This window comes from Alosa alosa, chromosome 20, assembly GCF_017589495.1.
Source record: "Alosa alosa isolate M-15738 ecotype Scorff River chromosome 20, AALO_Geno_1.1, whole genome shotgun sequence".
NCBI lineage: Eukaryota > Metazoa > Chordata > Actinopteri > Clupeiformes > Clupeidae > Alosa > Alosa alosa.
Genome location: NC_063208.1, coordinates 12,086,996 through 12,109,129, shown reverse-complemented (window position 1 = coordinate 12,109,129; position 22,134 = coordinate 12,086,996). Strand labels below are relative to the sequence as shown.

The following is a 22,134-nucleotide window of genomic DNA, read 5'->3' as shown; positions in this document are numbered from 1 at the left end:
TGTTATCCATTACACTACTCATTTGTAATATGAGTTAATTTCATAAGATTAGTTTATAAAATGTGTCTGGCTGTAACATGATTGTGGAATGATCATTTTAAAGATCATTCCCATTTAATACTAGATCAGACCACAAAATGGCCAGACGCATGAGTGGTTTGTGGGGACCACCATGTCGTTTACATTTGTTGTCATAAAAACGTTCGTGCTTTAAGTTAACGTAGAAGCTCTTGGAAACGGTTCATGGATAAATGAACAAGACTTTCATCATTTCATGTTAGTTAATTTCCACGCTTAGTAAACCGAGACTTTTCGTGGATTCTTATGCAATGCAACACCAGAGAGTTAAAGCGAAGCTTTTGCAACACCCCGCCCTCATGTCGAAGATCGTAACCAATGAAATTATGGAACGCTTAGTTGGGGAAGTGACGTGTACTGCCAATCTCCCCTCCTTCCCGCTCACACCAGTGTTAGCCGAGAAGGAAAATCGTTCACCTCGAGTTTCAGAGCATTGTTTTTTTCTCTACATGGAGGAGCCAGGGAACCCCATTGCCCTGTTGCAAAAAATTGTCCACGGTAAGGTTATCTTTTACTCGTCATGTACTGAGTTTGCAAACTGTCAGGGTCTGCAGGATGAGAACACCTGTAAAATACTTTTTGCAGTGTAGCTACAATGTTAAGCTAGCCCTGGTTGGCTACATTGTAACCTGGAATCCACATGTATCAACGCTCCGCAGAGGGAGGGGTTGCCTCAGAGAACGCGAGTTGGTCATAAGTTAGCTGCTTAGCTAGTTAGCATAGGTAAATACTGCAAATGCATGTTGAGATTGTTTTATTAAGCTTCAAATAATTCTTACTAAATCATAAGAGCACCTTTGTTAGACAACGAAATGTCGAAATCATTATTTCTATTTATAATCACTATTTTAAAAGAAGACTTATTCACAAATGTGTTAGTTACATAATGTAAACAAAATAAACTGACACACAAAATGATTTAAGTTTTTTTTTTTTCACTGCATAAAATTACCTTTATGTAAATAATAAAATAACATTTAAAGTGTCAGTCATTTTTGAGGGTGTTGGTCTTGTTCGATAAATACACAGTTGAGACTATAGGCTATCCTGAGAGTCTTTAAGTTAAGTAGGCTTTATGTTATTGTCTAATATGTTTTGGGGTTCTCATTTTTAAGGAACTGGTCTGCCAGAAACCATGTCTGAGTCATCAGAACTTCTGATGCAATGTGATGAGGAGGACCTTGATCCATGGCAAAATGGCAACGATGATGCTAAATCAAATGGTAGTAAAACAAACAAAAGTGAGTTTGTGTTGGATTATTGTCCCTCTGTTGCAAATGCACCATATGGTTGCCATGTGTTAATCTTTGTATAGGATCACATTAAGTTTAAATTAATTTGAACATTAAATGTATTTTGTTGACTAACATTTAGCATTTACGCTTCTTTTATGTAGCACCATCTGCCGGGTCCCCTGCAGTCTCTTCTGCTGCACAAGTGCCAACAGAGGGCAAGAACGCTGCCTTGCCCATCGTCAGTGCGACAGGTGAATACTCCTTCTGATTTTGCCTCAGTAAGCACCATTATGGCATGGCGTCGGGGTCCGGTTCGCCCTGTCGGGACTTATTTTCCCAATAATGACCGGCGTTCTATACATTATTCCTTACTTATGGCATGGCTGTTGTATGATGTCTGACAGTGTCTGTATTGGTCTTGTTTACTTCACAGCCCTTCCTCTGGGTCAGACACTAGTACCTCAGATTCAGTTTCCGCTCCAAGTGGCACCTAACATCACATCAGGAGTTAGCGCCCCAGGCCAGCCTATCTACATTACCTCACCGGTATGCATGTTTGTGAAAATAGATTGAACCTAACTTGTTTTAGGTGCCATGAATTCATGATTGAGTTTTGCGGATATTGTTTTATTTCTGTACAGAGATCAATGTGTGCATGGATATATTTATTTCAGTCTATTCCGGTATCAAGCCCAGTTGGTTCAGCTATGGGGAAGACAATAGGATTCATCTTGAATGGTCAAACCTATCTGACTGCTGGTAAGCCTGTGCAGATTTGTATTTACAAGACGGACCACTTTCTATTTGATCTATGTCTTTCATTTGGATTCACAAAACTGGCTAGAAAAATGTTGTTATACCTCCTCCAAGAAGTTAATGTTTCTGGTGCTATTTGTTGTCTCTCTGTTTTCTTGACAGTAGAATGATGCAAAACAAACAGATTTTCATTAAACTTGAATAAGGCTGGGACGATTAGTCGACATAGTCGACTACATAAATTCGTCGACATGAATAATTTGCGTCGACTCGTTGCTATGTAGATTGTCTATGTAGACACCCAGATGACTTACACCCAGATTTAAACCAAAGATTCCAGAGTGCCCTTTGAGAGATGTATCCAGGGCTGTACACATATTTGTTGCACGTGCTACATAAAAATCAGTCTGTGCGATGGATGATTTACCAACGTAGCACCAGTGTTTTGGGTATGGCAATAATGCATGTGTGCGAGACTAAGACGCTTGTTTGTTTGAAGTGTGTGTGTAGGCTATACTTATGTGAGCAGGGAATGGATGTGCTTTAATTTCAACTTGGTAGGCCTAGTTGTAGTCTACGCGATTAAAAAGCATGTCCACTTGTGTGTATGTAATGAGTCAAGCAAGTCTTATGTTTTGCCTAAAGTGAAAGTATCTTCTGACCGGGCCGAGGTGCATTCAGTTTAAAACAAACAACTGAGAACCCACACAACATTTTTAATTTAACGTAGGCTAATTTACAAAGACATCATGCCACACTGAAAGCTAATATTTTGTCACTAGCAATTTACATTGTCTGTCAAACACAATTGCATTTTCAGCTCTGAACAAAACCGTTCACATTTAAACGAGCATTTTCTTTCGTTCGTCCTTTCTGGCTGACCGGGACATATAAAGCAGGAATGGGGGATGAGAGACTGAAACGTTCAAAGCAATTATGCCGGAATTGTTTCAAGGCAAACGCTGAAGTGTAGCATTCGAGTTATGCTCGCATAGCACACCAATTCAAAAGTAGCTACTGTAGGCCTATAAATGAACAGAATATCAAACCGTTTTCAGTAGCCTACAACTGTTGCAGATATCACATAGGTACCCCTTACATGATTGTACAATGTTGATTATTCCAACATAAGGAAGCAGTTAAGAAACTCCCTGTCTTAAACCAACGTGATGGCAGCTTCAAACAAGCGGCAGCAGCCATTGTTGATGGTTTTTTTTTTTTAAAAACAGGGTGCGCTATCGTCATCGTGTAAAGCCCCCCTCAAGGGTTCTGATTGGTGCCTAGATCTAAGATAATTGGAAATGGGCTAGAATGGGTTCTTGGCCAGACGGACTTTCAGTGCAAATCTCGAATTTGCCGGAAGTACGTCTGGGTTTTTCCCAGGCTAGTAGAATGGGCCAAGGAACTTATATTTGGGACTGGATCCACAAATAATTTTTCACTATTACTGGGATTTGGCTTTGGTGGAGGCCTGAGTCTAAGATAAAGTATAGATAGGCGTTCCATTTCTTTGGTGATAAGTTCACAGGGGAACTGCGTTTCAAAATATTTGTGCTTGTTCATCATATGAACATGTATTCAGAGTGTTGAAGTAATCAAGGATCTTTGATAGTAGTTGAGTAAGCTGGCGAGCTAACCAGCTAAACACCAGAAGCAGAACGGTTGATGCTATCAAAATATATATTTGGCAACATTGTGCTGCTTAGTGCAGATTTGGTAGCCTGGCCTGCAAATTCATCCACACAATTTGAGGATGTTTTTATTTGTCTTTTAAAGTTCTGCGCTGTAAATATCTTGTATAACAGATGTGACAGCAGAATCTAATCAATCTTGCTTCTCTAGTGGCAGCGATTCTTATTTTATTTTTTTGTGTGTGTGAACAAAATTAACTCAATGCGCTCAGATGACGTAGGTGATTGCGACACTGTTGCTCACCTGACCACAATGGTTTAAAGTCCACCCAAACGATTTTTGTCCCAAAAATTCACAGGGAATAGCTTAGGCTGCTAGCAACAAGTGTGTTTATGTGTGCTTTACATGTCCATTACAGGGGTGGAAATCAGTCTAACTGATTAAACATTAATGATATTGTCACAATATTTCCCTATGATACCGATACATCGTTTCCTAACCTTGGGATCGGGACCCCATGTGGGGTCGCTTGAAATTCAAATGGGGTCGCCTGAGATGCAATTGACTAATACGTTTCATTAAAATATACATACATTAAATAAAAAAATATATTTAAAACCCAATGATATCCAAATTAAGTAACGGATCCTTCATTATAATCTAGCTAAGTAAAATTAAACTTAGACTGCATGAGATGTTTGATTGACGGAACTATGCTTGATCAATGTACGAAACAAAGTAGCAAAGCAACCAGGCATGCAAGGACATTTAGGGGAAATTAAAGAACCGCTTTCCTCTGGATGTTACAGCAGAGATGAGCTGCGCTCTCTGCCATAACATGTGAATGATTGGGGTCGCCAACGTTTTTGTGACATCAAAATGGGGTCACCTGCCAAAAAAGGTTGGGAACCGCTGTACCAATGCAATATAAGCGGAGAAGGAAAGAAGGCTAACTGAAGAAGATAACATGTTAGGAAATTATTTACACTGATTAAGTACAACTATGGTGTTCTACAAATTAAAAACGACACTGTACCCTGTAATTCAACCAAGATCTGTAAAAATGGTCTGTTATCATTATCATGAACCCCCTTAACTCATTGAATGCCAAGCTGTTTTCGGAAGCTTTGTCCTAGAGTGCCAGCAATCTAGACCATTGTTGATGATTTTTGTACAGCCACAGCATATTCTGTGTTAATAGCTATGAACACATACAATGGCTCGTTTAAAAGGTGAGACTTTAAGCTCTCAGTGGGTGCAAACCGTGTATTTCTACACGCCTCTGTTCCTGAGAAATCCCAAGCTAAACAGTGGCTAGTTTTCATCAAAATCGCTGTTTTTTTCTAGAAATGGAGATATAACGTCTTTCGTGAAATATTAAGTGTGTTACCTGTTAGTGCTGGGCGGTATGACCAAAAATGTATATCACGGTATTTTTCAAAATTCTTACGGTTTCACGGTATATGACGGTATTTTTTTACCATGCATAATCAGATGTTCACAGCATTTTCTACAGGTTGAGAGAGGAATTGCTGCAGTACATTGACTAAGGATGGTTTATTTTACTGTCATGATAGAATAACTCCACACTAGTGGTAATGCAGTTTTGCATGGCCCCAGAAAATGATGCTGTTTACAAAGAGCCACTCTTGATTCTAATGAAGAATCTAATCAGAATGCAAAGACAATTGCAGTCAAAATACAGAACTTTTACTGTGCAAATTTCACAAACATCTTGTATAAAACCAATACAGAAAGTAGTGCAACTTGCAATAATTATACTTTTTTGAAAATGATACCATTTAAAATAAAACCTCTCTGTTAATATGCTTACTCTGTCAAATAGGCCTATCAGAAATGTATTGTTATTGTGTGGTTTACATGACGTTAGTGGTAGGCTAACGTTAACTTCATGTGGATGTGGATGTCTTGTTAGCCTGCCATGAGCTTCGGTTCGGTTCGCTAGGCAAAATATTAACAAAAAAGTTCGTTTTGGTGCACTGATGACCGTCAGGATCATTTCTAACTAGCCAGCTAGTATTGCTCAGTGCATGTCTATAACACGCTTTACTTGCTACCTGGATAATTCAGCGAATATTCTTAAGGTGAGATGAATGATAAGATCATTAAACTTCACTGTGTTCGGTGGGTTGCTAACTAACGACATCACCTACTAGCCAGCTAGTTACAGCTGTTGAACAATCTCAATAGAATTTTGGTGACGGTAAATCCTTTTCAATGCAGTATCCCTTAACGTTTTTCCTTAACTAAAGAAACAATTTAAGGTATTATTCTGTGCAACACTCTTAAATAAACCCCTTACCTAAGGAGAAATTAAGCCTTAAGGGTCATACATCAGGGGAAAAACTTAAGGTGTTTTGTGTTTACCCTCACTATGCCTCGCAGTGGCACCATGCATGCGTGTGAAAAAGTCCCGTCTGAAACACTCATAGATATATATCTATGTGAAACACTGTTGCGCGGCGCAGCATTCCAAACGTTGTGTAATCAAATACACCGGTATGGCGGTATATTCAAAATTCATATCATAACGAAAATATACACCGCTATACCGCCCAGCACTATTACCTGTAAACTTTCCGGGAAGTGATTAGCGAGACTTGGCGAGACTGTCACCTAGTGATAGACCCACAAAAATGGCCTGGTTTTGAGATGACGTGCAAGCGTCACTGATTCGACCCAAAGCGGCAACCGAGTTATGATAAAATGTCCAGATAAAATGTCCAGATTGTGCGTTTTCATGAGTTTTTCGATCGTCATATATTTCATTTCCATTCATCAGAGTTCCCAAAATCACATATAAGGAGTGTTAGAGTGTCTAGTTTCGTAATTTAAAAAAAAAGCTAAAAAACGTAATGGTTTTTGGCACTCAACGATGGGAAGGAAAAAACTTAATATTACGCTTTTGGCACTCAATGAGTTAACCCTTTAGGCGCCAGAGGTTTTTTTCCGAAACGATCAATTTTGACATCTTCATTTCAAAAGGCTATATCTTAAAAGTGATAAGAGATAGAGACTTTCTGTAAATTAGAGAAATATTAAGGATGACCCAAAGTGTATGTAGAGATTAAATGTTTATATCTAATTTGCATATTATGACGTCATATGGTGGCGGCCATCTTGGATTATAGAATTTTCATGAAAAGTTGCATGTTTGAATGATAAAATGCACCACTTCTTTTCCCCAAAATGTCCCTCACCTTCTGTATGCTATATTGCACAATACTGAATGCTCAGGTAAATAGTAAGTAGTGAACAAACTGTAAATCATTACTAATAAATGGCAGAAACAAACCAAATGCATGTAGCGGTAGACTGGCCTTTTGCTGTAGAGATTTTCCATTTACTACATACAGTAGGCACTCTGATTCCATGTATGGGGCAATATATATATTATTCAGATGACACACAAACACAAGTAGACAAGACCTGTTTAGTTCAAAAGCTCATTTGCCACGCAAGGCACAGATCAGGAGTGAGATGACGAGACAAGACAAGAGACAATGTTAGTATTTTTTTTTTTTTTGTTGTTTTGTTGATGTTTTTTTGTTTTTTTTCTTAGCTGACAAAGACACACACATCACAAGGACATGAACACACAAAAGGAACACATAGTGTACTGTATGTCCTAAATGATCAGGGAAGTAGATAGCAAATCAACAGTGTAAATCATTACTAAATGGCTGACTTTTTTTTTTTGTAGCAGGCCTTTTGCTGTAGAGATAATGACTCCCTATCCCTATCCATACAGGGCCTGCATTCCCATCATCTTGTGATAGACTATGCATGACCTAATGTGTGTGTGTGTGTGTGTGTGGGAGAGGGAGAGCGTGTCACCACCTCCACCATGCGAGCAGCATGGCCAGATCTGCTCGCAGCCGAGTGGGAGAGAATTTGGCGCAGCTTTCGGACTAGGCCTACTGTCATTCTCATTGCGACTCCACACACTGCCACAACGTTCCCCTAACTGTCCTATGAGCACTTCGGCCTGCCTAACATACCCAGTGGCATTAGACAAAGGCTCCACCACGCTACTGTCGCCGCTGATTGTGGAGAGGCACACGCTCAGAAGACAGAAGCTAGCGCTTATGGATATTAGGCTACCTCCAGCCCTCGTTGCCACACCACTAACACCCTGCTAACTTCCGGCGAACACCAACCCGCGGAAACATTATTCCCACCAGTGACATTGGGCAAACGATTCAACGCTTGTGCTTGGTGTAAGCTAAACTATGGAGTAAACTCTCACTTTGTCCAGCTGCATCATTGCAAGGCAGGGACGATCTGAAGCCTCACTAAACGAATCACCGTCATTTTCTGAAGGCAGATATTCCCCTTCAGAATCAGGGTCCGCGAATAGAAGACCCAACACTTCATTTCAGGTAAACTTTTTTGATGCCATTAGACGATAATCTAATGCAAATACTACTGACGCTGACAATATCGCCTGACAAAGTGGCTCACACGCGCACACTAGTCTCGGTATTTCATGCACTGATTCAATGCGCTGTAGCTAGAAAGTTTTGTTTAAAGCGTGTCCTTTTTCGACTCGATGACGATGACATGTCTGCCATCTAGTGGAGTGGAAGTCGAACGAAATATGACACCCCATTTGACTAAATCGCCGCTTTATTCAGTACCGCATCTTGTCGACTATAGTTAAGCCTGTGGCTTTAGAGGGTTAAGGAGACAGAGGGGTAGTAGTGTTGTGTTCATAAATTAGTTGTGAACTGTATTGTATTTCAAAATGTAAACGTAATTCAAAATGTATTTAAAAAATGTTAATGTTATGTTGTATGTTATAAATAAATCTTGTCTGTCTTAGGAACGGGCCATCCACTGATGGCCCCCAAGATGATCTCCCCAGCACAGACCCCACTGCAGGTGCCAGTGACCTTGACCATCACAGGACCTTCGGGGATACAGACTGTCAGTGCCATGGCCACAGCTGCTCTCCCCCAACTCAGCCTTGCCCCCTCAGGCATTGCGCCCATGTCCCCACCTCCGATGGCTGTGACACCCCAGACTGTCACGTCACCCCTGACTGTCGTGACGCCGCCGACTGTCGTGGCGACGCCCCCGACTGTTGTGACGCCCCCGACTGTCGTGCCAACCAGTATGGCCACTGTGTCAGGTAGTGTTCATATGACCGCACATCAGCAGTGAACATATTACAGCTACATTTTAGTTGATCCATGTTCATTCATCGCCTGTGGATTAGGGATCGACCGATATGGTTTTTTCAGGGCCGATACCGATATCAATTATTACCAAAACAGGAGGCCGATAACCGATATGTAAAACCGATATGTCAGTTGTCAAAAAGGGGGGTAGATAGTAAAGACTATATGCTGCAAAAACAATTCAAAATCATTTAATTATGCAAACTTTTCTTTCTTCTTTTGATACACAATTGTCTATCAACTTGCATCACTTTGCAAGTGTAAATCCTGTGTATCATGTTAATCCAAGAGCTGAGTGATGGCAATTATTTTCATAGAGTAGGCCTGCACAATGGGCTATGTGCTTGTTAAGGGACCAGTCACAAAGAGGATGCTTTGCCATCGTGTGTGTGAGTGCACGAGAGGGAGAGGAAGAGGTGCATGTAGTCTTTTCTGACAGTCCGTTTCAAAATGGAGCAATTAGACTTCTTGACGTTCGCTATCGCATTATTTATGACTTGTCTGTAGGCTACTATGTCCGCCGAGGTGTCCCGTTATTCACAATTAACGAATGAGGCGGAGGCAGAGAACTCCCGACGCGCAGCACCCGAGTTTGTGGGATAACTAGTAAAACAGCATCAGTAACGCATCAATCGGGAATTCAGCTAAATGAAGGAAGTGGGTGCTTTACTTATTGATCCGGATCAAAGAGACAATAGCTTACAAAGTGGTGTTTTTGTAACTTCAGTGTAGATGATTGTGATTCACTGCAACTTCAGCAATGTAGGCTACCTTCCTTACCTTCGAAAAATAGCTCCGTAGGCTACAGCTGAAGCCCAGTCTGCCTCAGTGAGAATCCTAAACGTTGTCTGTGTTCAATCTTCGATCCTGATTGGCTGCATTGGTGCTAACTAACAAATCAGACGGTGTAGTGGGCGGGACAATGCTCTTGACCACAGAGCAGCAAATTCAGGGAGTGAGAGACTTACAGACAAAGTAGCGCGTTTCATTCTTTATCCATTTCAATATCTGCTTATCGGTGGAAAAAATGACCGATACCAATTATTATAAAAATGCTAAATATCGGCCCTAATAATCGGCCAGGCCGATAATTGGTCGACCCCTACTGTGGATATTAGGCTACATACAGTGCTGAGAATGAATTACATGTTACCATGTGACACTGATAAGCTATCCCACAAGGTTCACTTCATTCAACAAATGTTATTATTTGATAATTATAAAATTCTTCTTATACTAAAATATGACCTGCAATTGTAACACTCATGCTGTCATATGTTAGTCATATATGTGGTTGATTATGGTAGTGACTTACTGGACTCTTACTGTCTGTGCCTTTCTTCTTTCTCAGCAACTCCTTTTAGCGTTACCAGTCCGCAGCCAAAGGCTCCTGTGCTGAGTCCTGGTCCACAGACAGTCTCTGTTGCCATGAGAAAAGGCTCAACCACAGTCAGTGCGCTGACCACCAACCCTGCTGTGCCTCCACCTCCACCTCCGCCCATGCTTGCAGCTCCGAGCACCAGCACCTTCCAGCTCAGAGGTAAGAGCTCTGGAGGAACTGAAGCACACGAGTCAGCATATATCAGTGGCAAAGAACTGGATATGGGGTTTTTCTTTGAACTCACAAGGGCTGGTAAACTAGCCTGGGTGAACCCAGACGAACCTGTTTCCAAATTTGAATTTGCTCTGCAGGTATGTCTGGAAAGGATCCCATTGATGCCTGTTTCTGAACTTTCCATTTTACGACTTCCAGGACAGTAACCAGCAGTGAAATTAATCTTAAATTGGTGCATTAATCTCTTACCAAATCGTTTCAGAAGTGCAGCAAACACATCTTTCCTCTAAACGAAAGTTGAAAATGCAGTTGTTTGCTCAATTTCAAAGAAAATACATGTTCCTGGGTTTTTGGTGAATCGGAACATAAAAAAATTGAACAACAAATTTTGCTATGCAAGTATGCCTTTAATTGTTGTTGCATAGCTGGATGTGTTCACATTTGTGTTCGCGTAGCTTCTGTAGACTATCAGCCTGTTAACAAGAATGTTTTGTTTTGGTGTGAAACTACATGCCAGTGAGTAGCTTGCTTAATGTACCTATGTAATTGCAGTACCCTCAAGTCACTCCAAAGCGGCAAAGTCTTGTCCACGGTGCAGATCCCCATATAAGATGGTTGCCTCGCTTCGTGGGTACATGTGTGTAAGTATTTGCTGTTGACTGCGCTGTGCCAGTGGCCAATTGATTAAGGGAAGAATCCTTCAATTTTACACTTGATGGGTGCAGTGTTTCCCACAGAATTTGATTCAATTTGTGGTGGTAGCTGACTTGGGCAACGGGAGGGGGTTGGGGGTAGGTTTGTAGGCAGGTCAGTTAAAATAAAGGTTCATACTTCTTCTGAGTCTTGGAAAACACTTTTCCATTTACATCGGGATTTTGCAAATATTCAGTGTCAGAATCAATAAAATGAATAGAGCCCTGCATGAGTAACCTAGTCGAAATACAAGGAAGTTTATTGTCAATTTTATTGGGGGTAAAAAGTGCAGTAGAAGAGGGGTTTAGTAGATTAAGTGGCAAGGGCTGCATAAGAAAGGTGGGGAGGATTGGGATTGGAGGGGCACCAACAAGGAGCACCCAAGAGTAACAGGGGCAGGAAAACTCCCTTACCAAGGAAGAAACCTTGGGCAGATCCACGGCTCAAGGGGCTAACCCAACTGCCAGGGGTCTTGGTGTGTGTGTTGGGGGGGATGACAGGGGAGGTGGGATTGACAAGCCGCTGTAACTAAGCATGCTAAGCTCGACATCCAAACAGTTTTCTAACTTTAGCTTAGAGATACGGCTTGATTGTAGGGCTGTGACGATACACCAACCTCACGATTTGGTTTGTATCACGATTTTTGACCCACGGTTCGATACAAACCTCGATTTTTCTTTTTTTGGAAGGGGGGTAGTTGGGGGGCTATTTTATTAAATAACATTTCAATAGCCTACCTTAGAACACCAGAGGTTTACAATATAATAATGTAATATACCTGTATTATTTTATATCCTGATATAAAAAGAAAGAATACTGAATGTCTGATATTTATGACGGCACACTTTATGCAGATTACTAGGCCTACCATTTCTATTACATCTCAGCATAGTTGGCTAGCTTATCATAGTCTACTGATTGGACTGTTCAGTTTCCCCATGTGTGTTTAAGTTTCAAGGTAATACTTGTTCTCCTTGGGACAGGCCCTTTTGGGAAACATTGGTATTGAGATGATCAGTCAACTTGAATGCAAGAGTTTTAAACAAAAATGAGCAGCATGCTAATGATGCTAAGCGGATTTAATAGTAATTTAGCTAGTTGTCTTCTATGCGTCCTTGCTTTCACGATTGCTAATGTTTTATTTGGATTGTGTTGGCCGAGTCACACCTGTCCTTTGAGCGAGAGAGAGAGAGAGGGAGGGAGGGAGGGGGATAGGGAGAGTGAAGTTAGACATAGTCTACAATGGCAAGGATGAAATTATGGGTTTACTTCAAGCGTACTGTTTGGTAAAGTTGAACACATAGTCTACAATGAAAGCAACGAGGGGTATGAAATTATGATTTATTTATTTATTTTTGGACAACGATACAGGCTACCAGTAAGTAAAGCGAGATGTGTGTTGCTTATCCCGCAGTGAAGACGACATATTTTGCAAAACACTGCTTGAAACACTAGAAAGGGTGTGTGCATAGACAGTTCTGCCTTTTCACACCACTCTTACACAGGTTTGTGGATATGAGTGTCAAGTGTTCAAGATTTCGGTTTGGGTCAATCGTCATATTGTTACAGCCCTACTTGATTGCATAACTTAACTTAGTTTAGTCTCACCAATGTAGTATGTTGTGAAATGTTAACTTTAATACAGTTTTGAACAAATTTGCGCAGCATGGTCACGATGCTAAGCGGATTTAATAGCTATTTATCCCGTCATCTTCTATGCAATGCTTCTATGTTCCAACATCAATCCATCAACAAATGTAGGCTACATGCAGAAGAGGTGGATTCGTTACGAGAGAGAGCAGGGCGGGGCAAGGAAAGGCTGCGTGCATAAAAGCGCAGCTCAACGAAAGGATTTTATATAATTTAAATAGTGCAATGTAGAACATTATTGTGTGGCGGGCCAGTTTCGATTTTGTGGTGGCCGGCCACAGATTAGTCAACGTATGGGAAACACTGTGGGTGTCAAATAATGTGCATGAAATTAAAACTATTGTCCTCCTACCTACAGCTATGTAACCAGGCTCTCATGAGGGCCATTCAAAAGCTAGAACCTACAAAGAAGAAGGAGAAACGCCTCAGTATCCCCTCACAGAAAAGGCCTCCGGCCTCCAAAAAGCCTCCGGCCCCCGCACCCACCCCCAGGTTTGCACCAAGCTCCTCGGAGGATGAGGAAGAGGAAGAGGAGGAGGAGGAAGAAGAAGAAGGCGGATCCAGGCGTTATGAAGAAGACGGGGAGGCCAGACTGATCATGCTGGTGGAGGATTTCTATTACGGCTTGGATCGCGGTGTAGAAGTGGAGAAGACGCGTCCAGAGGATGCTCTGATGTTCAAGTGCCACTTGTGCGATAAGAAGCTCAAGAATAATCTCAAGTAAGGACATTGTCAGATATAAGTATATATACTCTTTTGATCCCGTGAGGGAAATTTGGTCTCTGCATTTATCCCAATCCGTGAATTAGTGAAACACACTCAGCACACAGTGAACACACAGTGAGGTGAAGCACACACTAATCCCGACGCAGTGAGCTGCCTGCTACAGCGGCGCTCGGGGAGCCGTAGGGGTTAGGTGCCTTGCTGCCTTGCTCAAGGGCACTTCAGCCGTTCCTACTGGTCGGGGTTCGAACTGGCAACCCTCTGGTTACAAGTCCGAAGTGCTAACCAGTAGGCTGCATCACAACTTTTTTTTTTTTAAAGGGACCCTGCTGTTTTTTTTTTTTGTTTGTTTAATCTCTAATGGCTTTTCTTTCTCTTAATCAAACCTATGCCTTGGAAAGCATCACATATATAAATTGAACACATTTCTTCTTCCCTGCAGGATGATGGTGCACACAAAGCATCACGTAGAGATGGACCAGCAGTACGAAGCAGAGACCCAGACCACCTGCCAACACTGTTTCCGGAACTTTGCCTCACCTCTGAGCCTGCAGTATCATGTGGAGAGTGTGCATAGCCAAGCAGAGTCCTCCAGTAAGCATTCCCCAACAACAATGTGCCACATTTGACAATACAACAGTTATGTATGGTTGTACAAGTGCAAAAGATGAATCAAATAGTATTGCTGTATTTCGAATTTAATAGTTATCTGGATTCAAGTTTAAAAATGGCCGTCTGTAGACTGCAGCTGGACAGTCTACAGACGGCCATTTTTAAACTTGCCCTGAGGAAGGCCATTTTGCCTTAATCATGTTGGCATGATTTTAATTGATAGCCAAGCTCAATAAAGGTAGCCTGATGAGCCAGACCCACATTAAAATGTAGGGTCTGGGCACTCACCGTTCGCAGTACTCAGTCCGAGGGGCGGGATAATCGGTTGTCTTTCAAATTCGCTCTGCACGCAATAGGACAGCGCTAGTCCCATGCGTTTCCCACCAGCGGAGCTAGTTGGCTAGTTCAGACTTTTGTAGGGATCGACCGATATGGATTTTTTAGTATCGATACCGATTTTTTTTCCATCAGCCTAAGCCGATGACCGATACAGGCTGACCGATTTTCTTGAGCCGATATTTGGAGCCGATACTGCTTTTATTTTGCTCCCTCAATTTACATCATACAAATGACACATAATTACACAAATGATGATAACAAATGTTATCACCCAAGTCTCAATTTAAAAAAGGAACATTGAACTTATGGATGGGTGCACTGAATATGGTTAACTGTGCAAAATGCTTTCATCAACATGTCCTTTGTCAACACATTTAAATAATTTAAGAAAACAATAAGCCTGAAAATTAGCTATTAAAATAAAGTGCTTGATTTGTAATTTAAGACTGCATGGTTTCAATTTTTCTATGTCTATATTTTTCTAAAAAAAGCTGCCAGATTTGTCAACCACAGAACATAAATCAGCAGAGGAAAATAACGTGGTGTCAAATGTTTCTGTTCTAAACGGCATCAACGTCAAAAGGTATAAAAACATATCTCTCAGTTTTAAAATCTCTCCTTCAGGTAGCGCAGCACTCTCATATCGCTGTGATGCGTGTGTCCCACTGAGTGAGACAGACCAGACGCACACACAAACTTCTGTTTGGTAGCTGACGAACCACCAATGAACTGGATTGATAATGATAACGTTAGCAAACGGCTCTAAACAAGTAAGGCATACACGGTATGTCTGGTACATGATAAACGTTAACACAAATTAATATTCAACTACATATAACACGTCTCATTATTAAAGCTCTGATATCACTGCGATGGCAACTCCGCCCGCTCGAAGGGAGAGGGGGAGGGAGACGCACACACCACACGGTCCAAAACTCAGCCAGGTGGTCGCTGAATAAAACTCCCACAAATACCACGGAACAACGTCGGCATTACTTAATCATATGATTGACCAGTGTTCGTAACAGCTACCGCTAACGCATGCATACGGATAGCCTACAACTTAGCTATTTGCAGCTCCCTAAATACAATGGCAAGCATGTTTTATAGAACAGGCATTCAGGGAGGGAGACACACACACACACACCACACGCTCCAACACTCAGCCAGGTGGTCGCTGAATAAAACTCCCACAAATACCACGGAACAACTTTGGCATTACTTAATCATATGATAAGTGTTTGTAACAGCTAGCTACCGCATGCATATAGATAGCCTAGCCTACAACTTAGCTATTTGCAGCTACCTAAATACAATGGCAAGCAGTTTTATAAACGAGGCATTAAGCATTAAATAAAGTAGGCTACCTATATCATTCGCATTTTCCATTTGGACCCACAAACTTGCTTCCACCTTCAAAGTGTATGGCAATATTTCAGCTAAGTCAAACAGTTAAAAGATGCTTTGAAAGTTTAAAGTTTACTGTTGTCTTGAAGAGCAGGCTTTCAGCTCTCTGCTCGGCCGGCCGATATATCGGTCGATCCCTAAACTTTTGCCAACTTAATAAAAGCTTAACTCGTGTCTCACTGTTCGCCAACAGCAACATTATCTGATTTGTTTTCAAGTAGCAGGGAATTCAAGCCAAACCGTTGCAACTCTGCCATCAATCATTATGTTAAGCCCACCTAACGACTCCATACATGATTTGATTGGCCTGATAGAAGTTTAATTTTTCAAGCTCACAAGCCAACGGAGAGTTGCCAGACTAGCCCTGGCAGCAAATGTAATTTGCTGCCGCTAGGGTGCGTCTAGATTTCTAGGCTACAATAAAGGCTTTTTACGTACAAATATCCTCTTGAGTGCCTCAGACTCACTACTAAATTTGAAATCGGGTTGGATCTCTAAGCTGATGAGCACCAGAGGAGTACTAATTTCTCTACACCCAAGCAGCACTCCTGGTGAAACTCGTTTCTGGATTTAAGTATTTCTGTATTGTTCTGCAATATTGCTGAATTCTGCAAACCTATGGTAGGAACATCGCTTAAGTATGGACCCTTTCAAGACAGTTCCATTATCAGCATCATAGTTGGCCCCACAAGACTTCCTTTTTAACATTCCATATGTTATCTTAATGTAGAGGAAGTAGATTGGGGCCCAAATAGAACGTTCAAGCATTGTTTTTGTTTACCTTGTTGAAAGGGTCTATAGGCTGGTATGCTGCAGGTAATACTGTGTGTGTCTGGTACTTTTTCAGTAGGCTGAACTCCTGGCAAACAGGTGCCATTTTTCCTAGAGTAAGTCGTAACTGTAATGCTTTTTTTTTTTTTTTTTTTTTCATAAACAGCAAAGTGTAGGATCTGTGAGTTGGCCTATGAGAATGAACCAGTTTTCCTGCAACACATGAAGAATTCCCACAAACCTGGAGAGATGCCATATATCTGCCAAGTAAATAACTCTTCTGCTTTTCATCTCCTCGTTCCATCTCCTTAACTCATTCATGCTGCGGAAACATTTTGCAAACCTCTGTGCAAACAGGTAGAAAACATGGTTAACATGATTAACATGTTTCTGCTTTCAGGTGTGTGGATTTCGCTCCTCTTTCTACCTGGACGTCATCTTCCACTTCCGTGATGTCCATAGCAACACTACTCACCTGCTGTGCCCCTACTGCCTGAAGGTGTTCCGCTCCAGCAGCAACTACCAGCTGCACTACAGCCGTCACCAGGTACACGCACTAATCAGTATCGGCGAATCTTTACACCCCTAGCCTTAAGCCTTCAGAAAGGTTGTAATGTCAGAAGGAATCTGATTGATGTCCATTGTGTGTTTGTGTGTTTTATGTTTTTTATTTTTATTTTGTTACAGAAAAAGTCTGTCTTGCATTGTGACAAATGCCGGTTGCAGTTCCTTTTTGTGAAAGATCGGGCTGAGCACAAGCTCATGCACCACAACACGCACCGCAAGCCGTACCAACTCGAAGGGCTGAAGCCTGGCACCAAGGTGAGCAAACTATGGCCATTTATCTGGACCATTTATCCTTGTGCAGTACACTGTAGTGTTGTACAGGCCATACATTACCCTCTGGGCCTTTGAAGGTTTAAGGGATAAAACCTCAATGTCCAGAATGAGTGTGGGCAATGCAAGTGTAACCTACATTTACTCAGTGTATAAATGGCATGGCCCTGTCCAAAACTACAAATTCCAAGAATTCTTACTGAAGAGTCAAGATGGAGGTCAACACCAAATGTTGCTTGCCATTATTTTGTGTAGGTACCTGTAAGGATGTTTTGCATGTAAGCAGTAAATCTCTTTTTGTATCTTTCACTAACAGGTGACAATCCGCACGTATGCTGCCATGCCATCGATGCCCAAGCACTCACCCTACCCCAGTGCTAGCGGTGCGCCTCGGGTGATCGAGGTGCCATCCATTCCCCATCAACCAGAGCCACGACCCGCTAGACAGCCTACACCCACACGCTCCATCACCCCCAACTCCAACCCTATCTTCCCCAAACCACTTACCCCAGTCCGAGCGCATACCGCCAACACCCAGAGGTCCCCTCCCAGTAACCCCTCCCCAACTGCCCGTCTGTCTCCTCTCCCCCCTCCCTCTGCCCTGCCTGTCCCATCCAGGAAGGTCCCCAGCGCAAGCTTAGCGGACCTGATGACCAAGTTTGACAAAGAGAAGTAAGTCGGAGTTCAAGATTTGTCTTAAGAGATTTTGTTCCACCCTTTGTTCTTTAAAACAACGTCCTGCTTAATTCAATACGAAGTCAAAAGAAACGCGTCATAATTCGATTGAATTGACCGATCCGGAATATTTTTGTGCAATAAAACAGGCCTGAGATGCACATCAGTTTAACAGGATCTTACTTGTTTGGCATTTGACCCACTCACACATTGTTAACACTCGTCTTCTCTCTCAGGTCCACGTTGGAAAAGGGGAGCTGTGTGGAGTGCACCTTTGAGATCCCCAACTTCTCGCAGCATTACCCCACCTACGTGCACTGCTCCCTGTGCCGCTACAGTACCTGCTGCTCTCGCTCCTACGCCAATCACATGATCAAGTGAGTGCCCGCCACAGCTCACAGACAGGGCGCGGTGTTACGGTCTTCTTCCTCTCTGGCTTGTGCTACTGTGGGCTGCGTCAGACAGTACACTGCATGATAAGGGAATTGATCAATCTCTCCTCTTGTTTTCACCACAGCAACCATGTTTCTCGCAAGACTGGAAACTTGAGCAAGTACTTGTCCATGTTTAGACCATGTCCAAGGTAATTGTCCGATCCAAATACTTTGAGACTTACTGTACCGTAATATTCTGTGTGCTGTCATTTCCAGCTGAGGCCAAGGCCTTTCTCCAAGCTAATGTACACTGTTGGAGTCTGAACCAATTCATGTAAGTAAAAAACTTTGCTGTGTTGCAGGGACGTACCGTTGTATTGTATGTCATGTGCTTACACCACTGAAGTGGGTGATATGATGGCCAACCATCTGGTGGAGAACCCCGACCATTATGGAAGCTCCTTCAAATCTGCAGGTAAGTTAACAATGAGAAACTGCTCTAGAAGTTCCCTTGATGGGCTCTGGAAAACCGCATGAAAAAAATAGAGTTGTCTGTTCTTGTGTGTCGTAGATGTCTGTAGTAGTCCTACACAGCAGCAAACTTAAATTTTATTTTTTCAGCTGAAGCGACAGAGACCTTGTATTTATGTAATCGATTTGTATACTTCAATGTTTGCATGTTTCTTTGTTTTTATTTTTTCATATAGATGGATTCTCCACAGGATACACAAGGTATGAAAACATTTATTGATAACTGTCACTCAAAATGACTAGTAGAAGTATTTAAATGTTAAATATATGTGTGGTCTTACAGGTTTATCATCATACCAAATGAAGTTCTACAGAAAGGTGCTAGCTCTTTTACCATCGAACATCCTGGAAAAGTTGAGCTGTCACCAGCAGGCAAGGCTGGAAAGGCTAAGAAGCTGACACCAGGGACAATCACTATCAAGAAAGAGCCAGAGACATCCCTCTCTATGGAGCAACTGCAGACTGTGCTGTTCGCTCTGTGCTGCGGTATACCCCAGGCTGCTGCCCAGTTTAAAACCCCACCGGCCGACATTCAGTCATGGCTGATCGAACGCAAGCAACAGGGGCCGAGCAAGGGTCGCCGCGGGCTGGGGCCCAGAGCAGCCGACCGGCTGTCCGAGTGGGTCCTCGCGCAGCGCGAACAGCAGCTGCCCGTCAACGAAGAGAAACTGTTCCAGAAGGCCAAGGAGTGCGTGGGCGGCAGTGACCCAGGCTTGTCGCACGACTGGGCTGTGGACTTCCTGCTTCAGCACGAGCTAGGGGTGCAGACGGTGGGCGCGACAGGGCGCACGCTCCCCCAGAGCGTGGAGGAGGGCGTGCGCTCGTTCACCCGCTTCATGAAGAAGCAGGTTGGCGGAGCCCAGGGCTTTGGGCTGGGCAGTGTCGGAGCTGTAGACGAACTGGCTGTGTTCATAGATCTGGAACAGTTAGACCAGGTTTCATCCCTGTCTTCGGTATTCCGACTGACTGACCCTGGCGAGCCCATCATGGACGTGGTCTTGTCAGCGATGGCAGATGGAACGCTGCTCCCTGCTATGGTGTTCCTGAAGGGTGTCCCACCATCTTGCATGGCAGCTGTTCCGGCCTCAGTCTTTCTCGAGGCTCGACCGGAGGGTTTCTCAGACGAGGAACGTCTGGAGCTGTGGCTGTCCAAGGTCTGGCGCCCGTATATCAACCCCAGTGCGGGGGGGAAAGGCCTACTGGTGATGGATCCCTACCGAGGCCACCTGGTTGATGACTTCCTGGCTTCCCTAAACAGTGCCAACACTCTGCCCGCTGTGGTGCCCAAGGCCTGCTCCTGCGGCCTGCAGCCACTGGAGGCCTGCACGGGCCCGGTGCTCCGAGAGTTCTTGCAGGCGTGCTGGACACAGCAAGTGGCGTCCGCTCCCGAGAACCTCATAGGGGCGCAGCCGGCCGAGCTGGCGCTTCTGTTGATCGGATGGCTGGCGGAGTTGCTACAGGTGCTGGGGGCTCGTCCAGACCTGCTACAGCGGTCTTTTAAAATGGCAGCGGAGCCTTTGGAGACGCAGGCTGGGGAAGGGCCCGCGGGTCTGGTGCATGAGCTCACCACGGCACTCCTTCAGTCCAACCAGCCAGAGGCCGAGGGGGATAGGGAGGCGGATCGAGCAGTCACCCCTGAATCCTGGCCATCACCTTCCACCCGCCGCAAGAAGCTCAAACATGTATTTGAGAAAGACAGCGACCTGGAATCTTTCCATGGCTTCGAGGAGGCAGAGATTGGACATTAAGACAGAAAGGTTAACTCACCAGACAAACCCTGTAAACAGTGGTAACATATATTGTAGATGTAGACTAGTGGGTAACCATAGTTTGCTGTGTGGTTAGCCAGACTTTTCTGATTGTATGAGCCTAGATGGGTCCATATGTGATGAGCAATACATCTGCCTTCATATTGGTGTTGGACTGCACCTTATGTTTCGGACTTGTGAAACTACTGCTGCAGTTCTTAATGGCAGAGCCTCTATATTAACTAAGATGGAACCTGAATACACAACCTTCAAATGTAAATAGTTCTTACCATATGCTTTATTTGTAAATCTGGAATTTCCTATAACTGTTTTTGTACCAACACTTCAGTTTATGTATCTTTGTCTTTACTCTCATCCTGAAGATTTTGTTATTTAGATCAATGTAAAGATATCCCGACACAGAATGGGCATTAAAAGGCTTGAAGGAGAAACTGCCTCAAGTCCTTTTGCTTATTCAGTTTGTGCTGCTGTTTCCTTCCAGACTGTAATAACACTGTAGAAACAACTGAGACGTGTCAAGAAAAAATATATTTTTATATCTACAAAACACAATCCTGAATTTAAGCTGAATATTTTTGCATACCTACCGTTCAGGGCCCACAACTTCAGATTCTTTTGCCCATCTTCCATACAGAAATCAACCAGCTTTAACAAGTCACAAAGCTGCTTTTAAAGATGTCTTTCAATTTAACTACCCAACATCTAACCAAGAACATGCCTTCTAATAATCATATGGACTTTGAAGCGGTTAATGTATTGTGTATACTCTGATTCAGTGAGAGACCATGTAGTGCTCTACATTAGGTGTGTAGTTTTATGTTAAATTACCTATGCATTTGTTTTTTTATTTCTAGGATTGTAAAGCTCTGATGACGATTACACGTGTTGGTTGACCCAAGTTGGTCAAATCTGATCATTACAACTATAATAAAGATTTCTTCTTATACGCACATTACATTAATTCAGGGGTCTGCATGTGTGTCGAGTATGGAAGTATCTCCCTGGCTAAGCTGACCTCACACAGAAGACTTATCTAATGGACAGGTTGCTGTTCTACCTTACTCCCTAAACCACACTGTTCTGTGACAAGCACCAAAAAGTGAACTAGTCAGGGACACTAGTATGGAAATTTTATATTGTGGAAATTGCTACTGATATAGCATGAGTATTGCATATTTTTATCCTGTGATTTCTTTAAAGTTTGAATATTGGTGTAATGAGGTATGTCCTCTATACAAATAGTGCAGAAATGACTAAGACAAAGAGACAAGGCCTTTTGCAATTCCCCAATTG

At 42.8% G+C, this 22,134-nt stretch overlaps 1 protein-coding gene across 1 annotated transcript; it reads left to right on the top strand.

Annotated features, from left to right (window-relative positions):
- The first annotated feature begins 457 nt into the window (after nucleotides 1–457).
- Nucleotides 458–21,796, top strand: pogza (pogo transposable element derived with ZNF domain a). The gene is made up of 19 exons (XM_048229760.1): nucleotides 458–576; nucleotides 1,194–1,319; nucleotides 1,475–1,564; nucleotides 1,747–1,859; nucleotides 1,988–2,072; nucleotides 8,548–8,856; nucleotides 10,257–10,445; nucleotides 11,013–11,101; nucleotides 13,162–13,523; nucleotides 13,969–14,120; nucleotides 16,822–16,922; nucleotides 17,056–17,202; nucleotides 17,343–17,477; nucleotides 17,809–18,164; nucleotides 18,404–18,544; nucleotides 18,685–18,750; nucleotides 18,904–19,016; nucleotides 19,249–19,273; nucleotides 19,356–21,796. Exons 1-19 carry the CDS (start codon nucleotides 528–530, stop codon nucleotides 20,818–20,820), a joined length of 4,113 nt encoding a protein of 1,370 aa, XP_048085717.1. The 5' UTR covers nucleotides 458–527; the 3' UTR covers nucleotides 20,821–21,796.
- The last annotated feature ends 338 nt before the right edge of the window (nucleotides 21,797–22,134 follow it).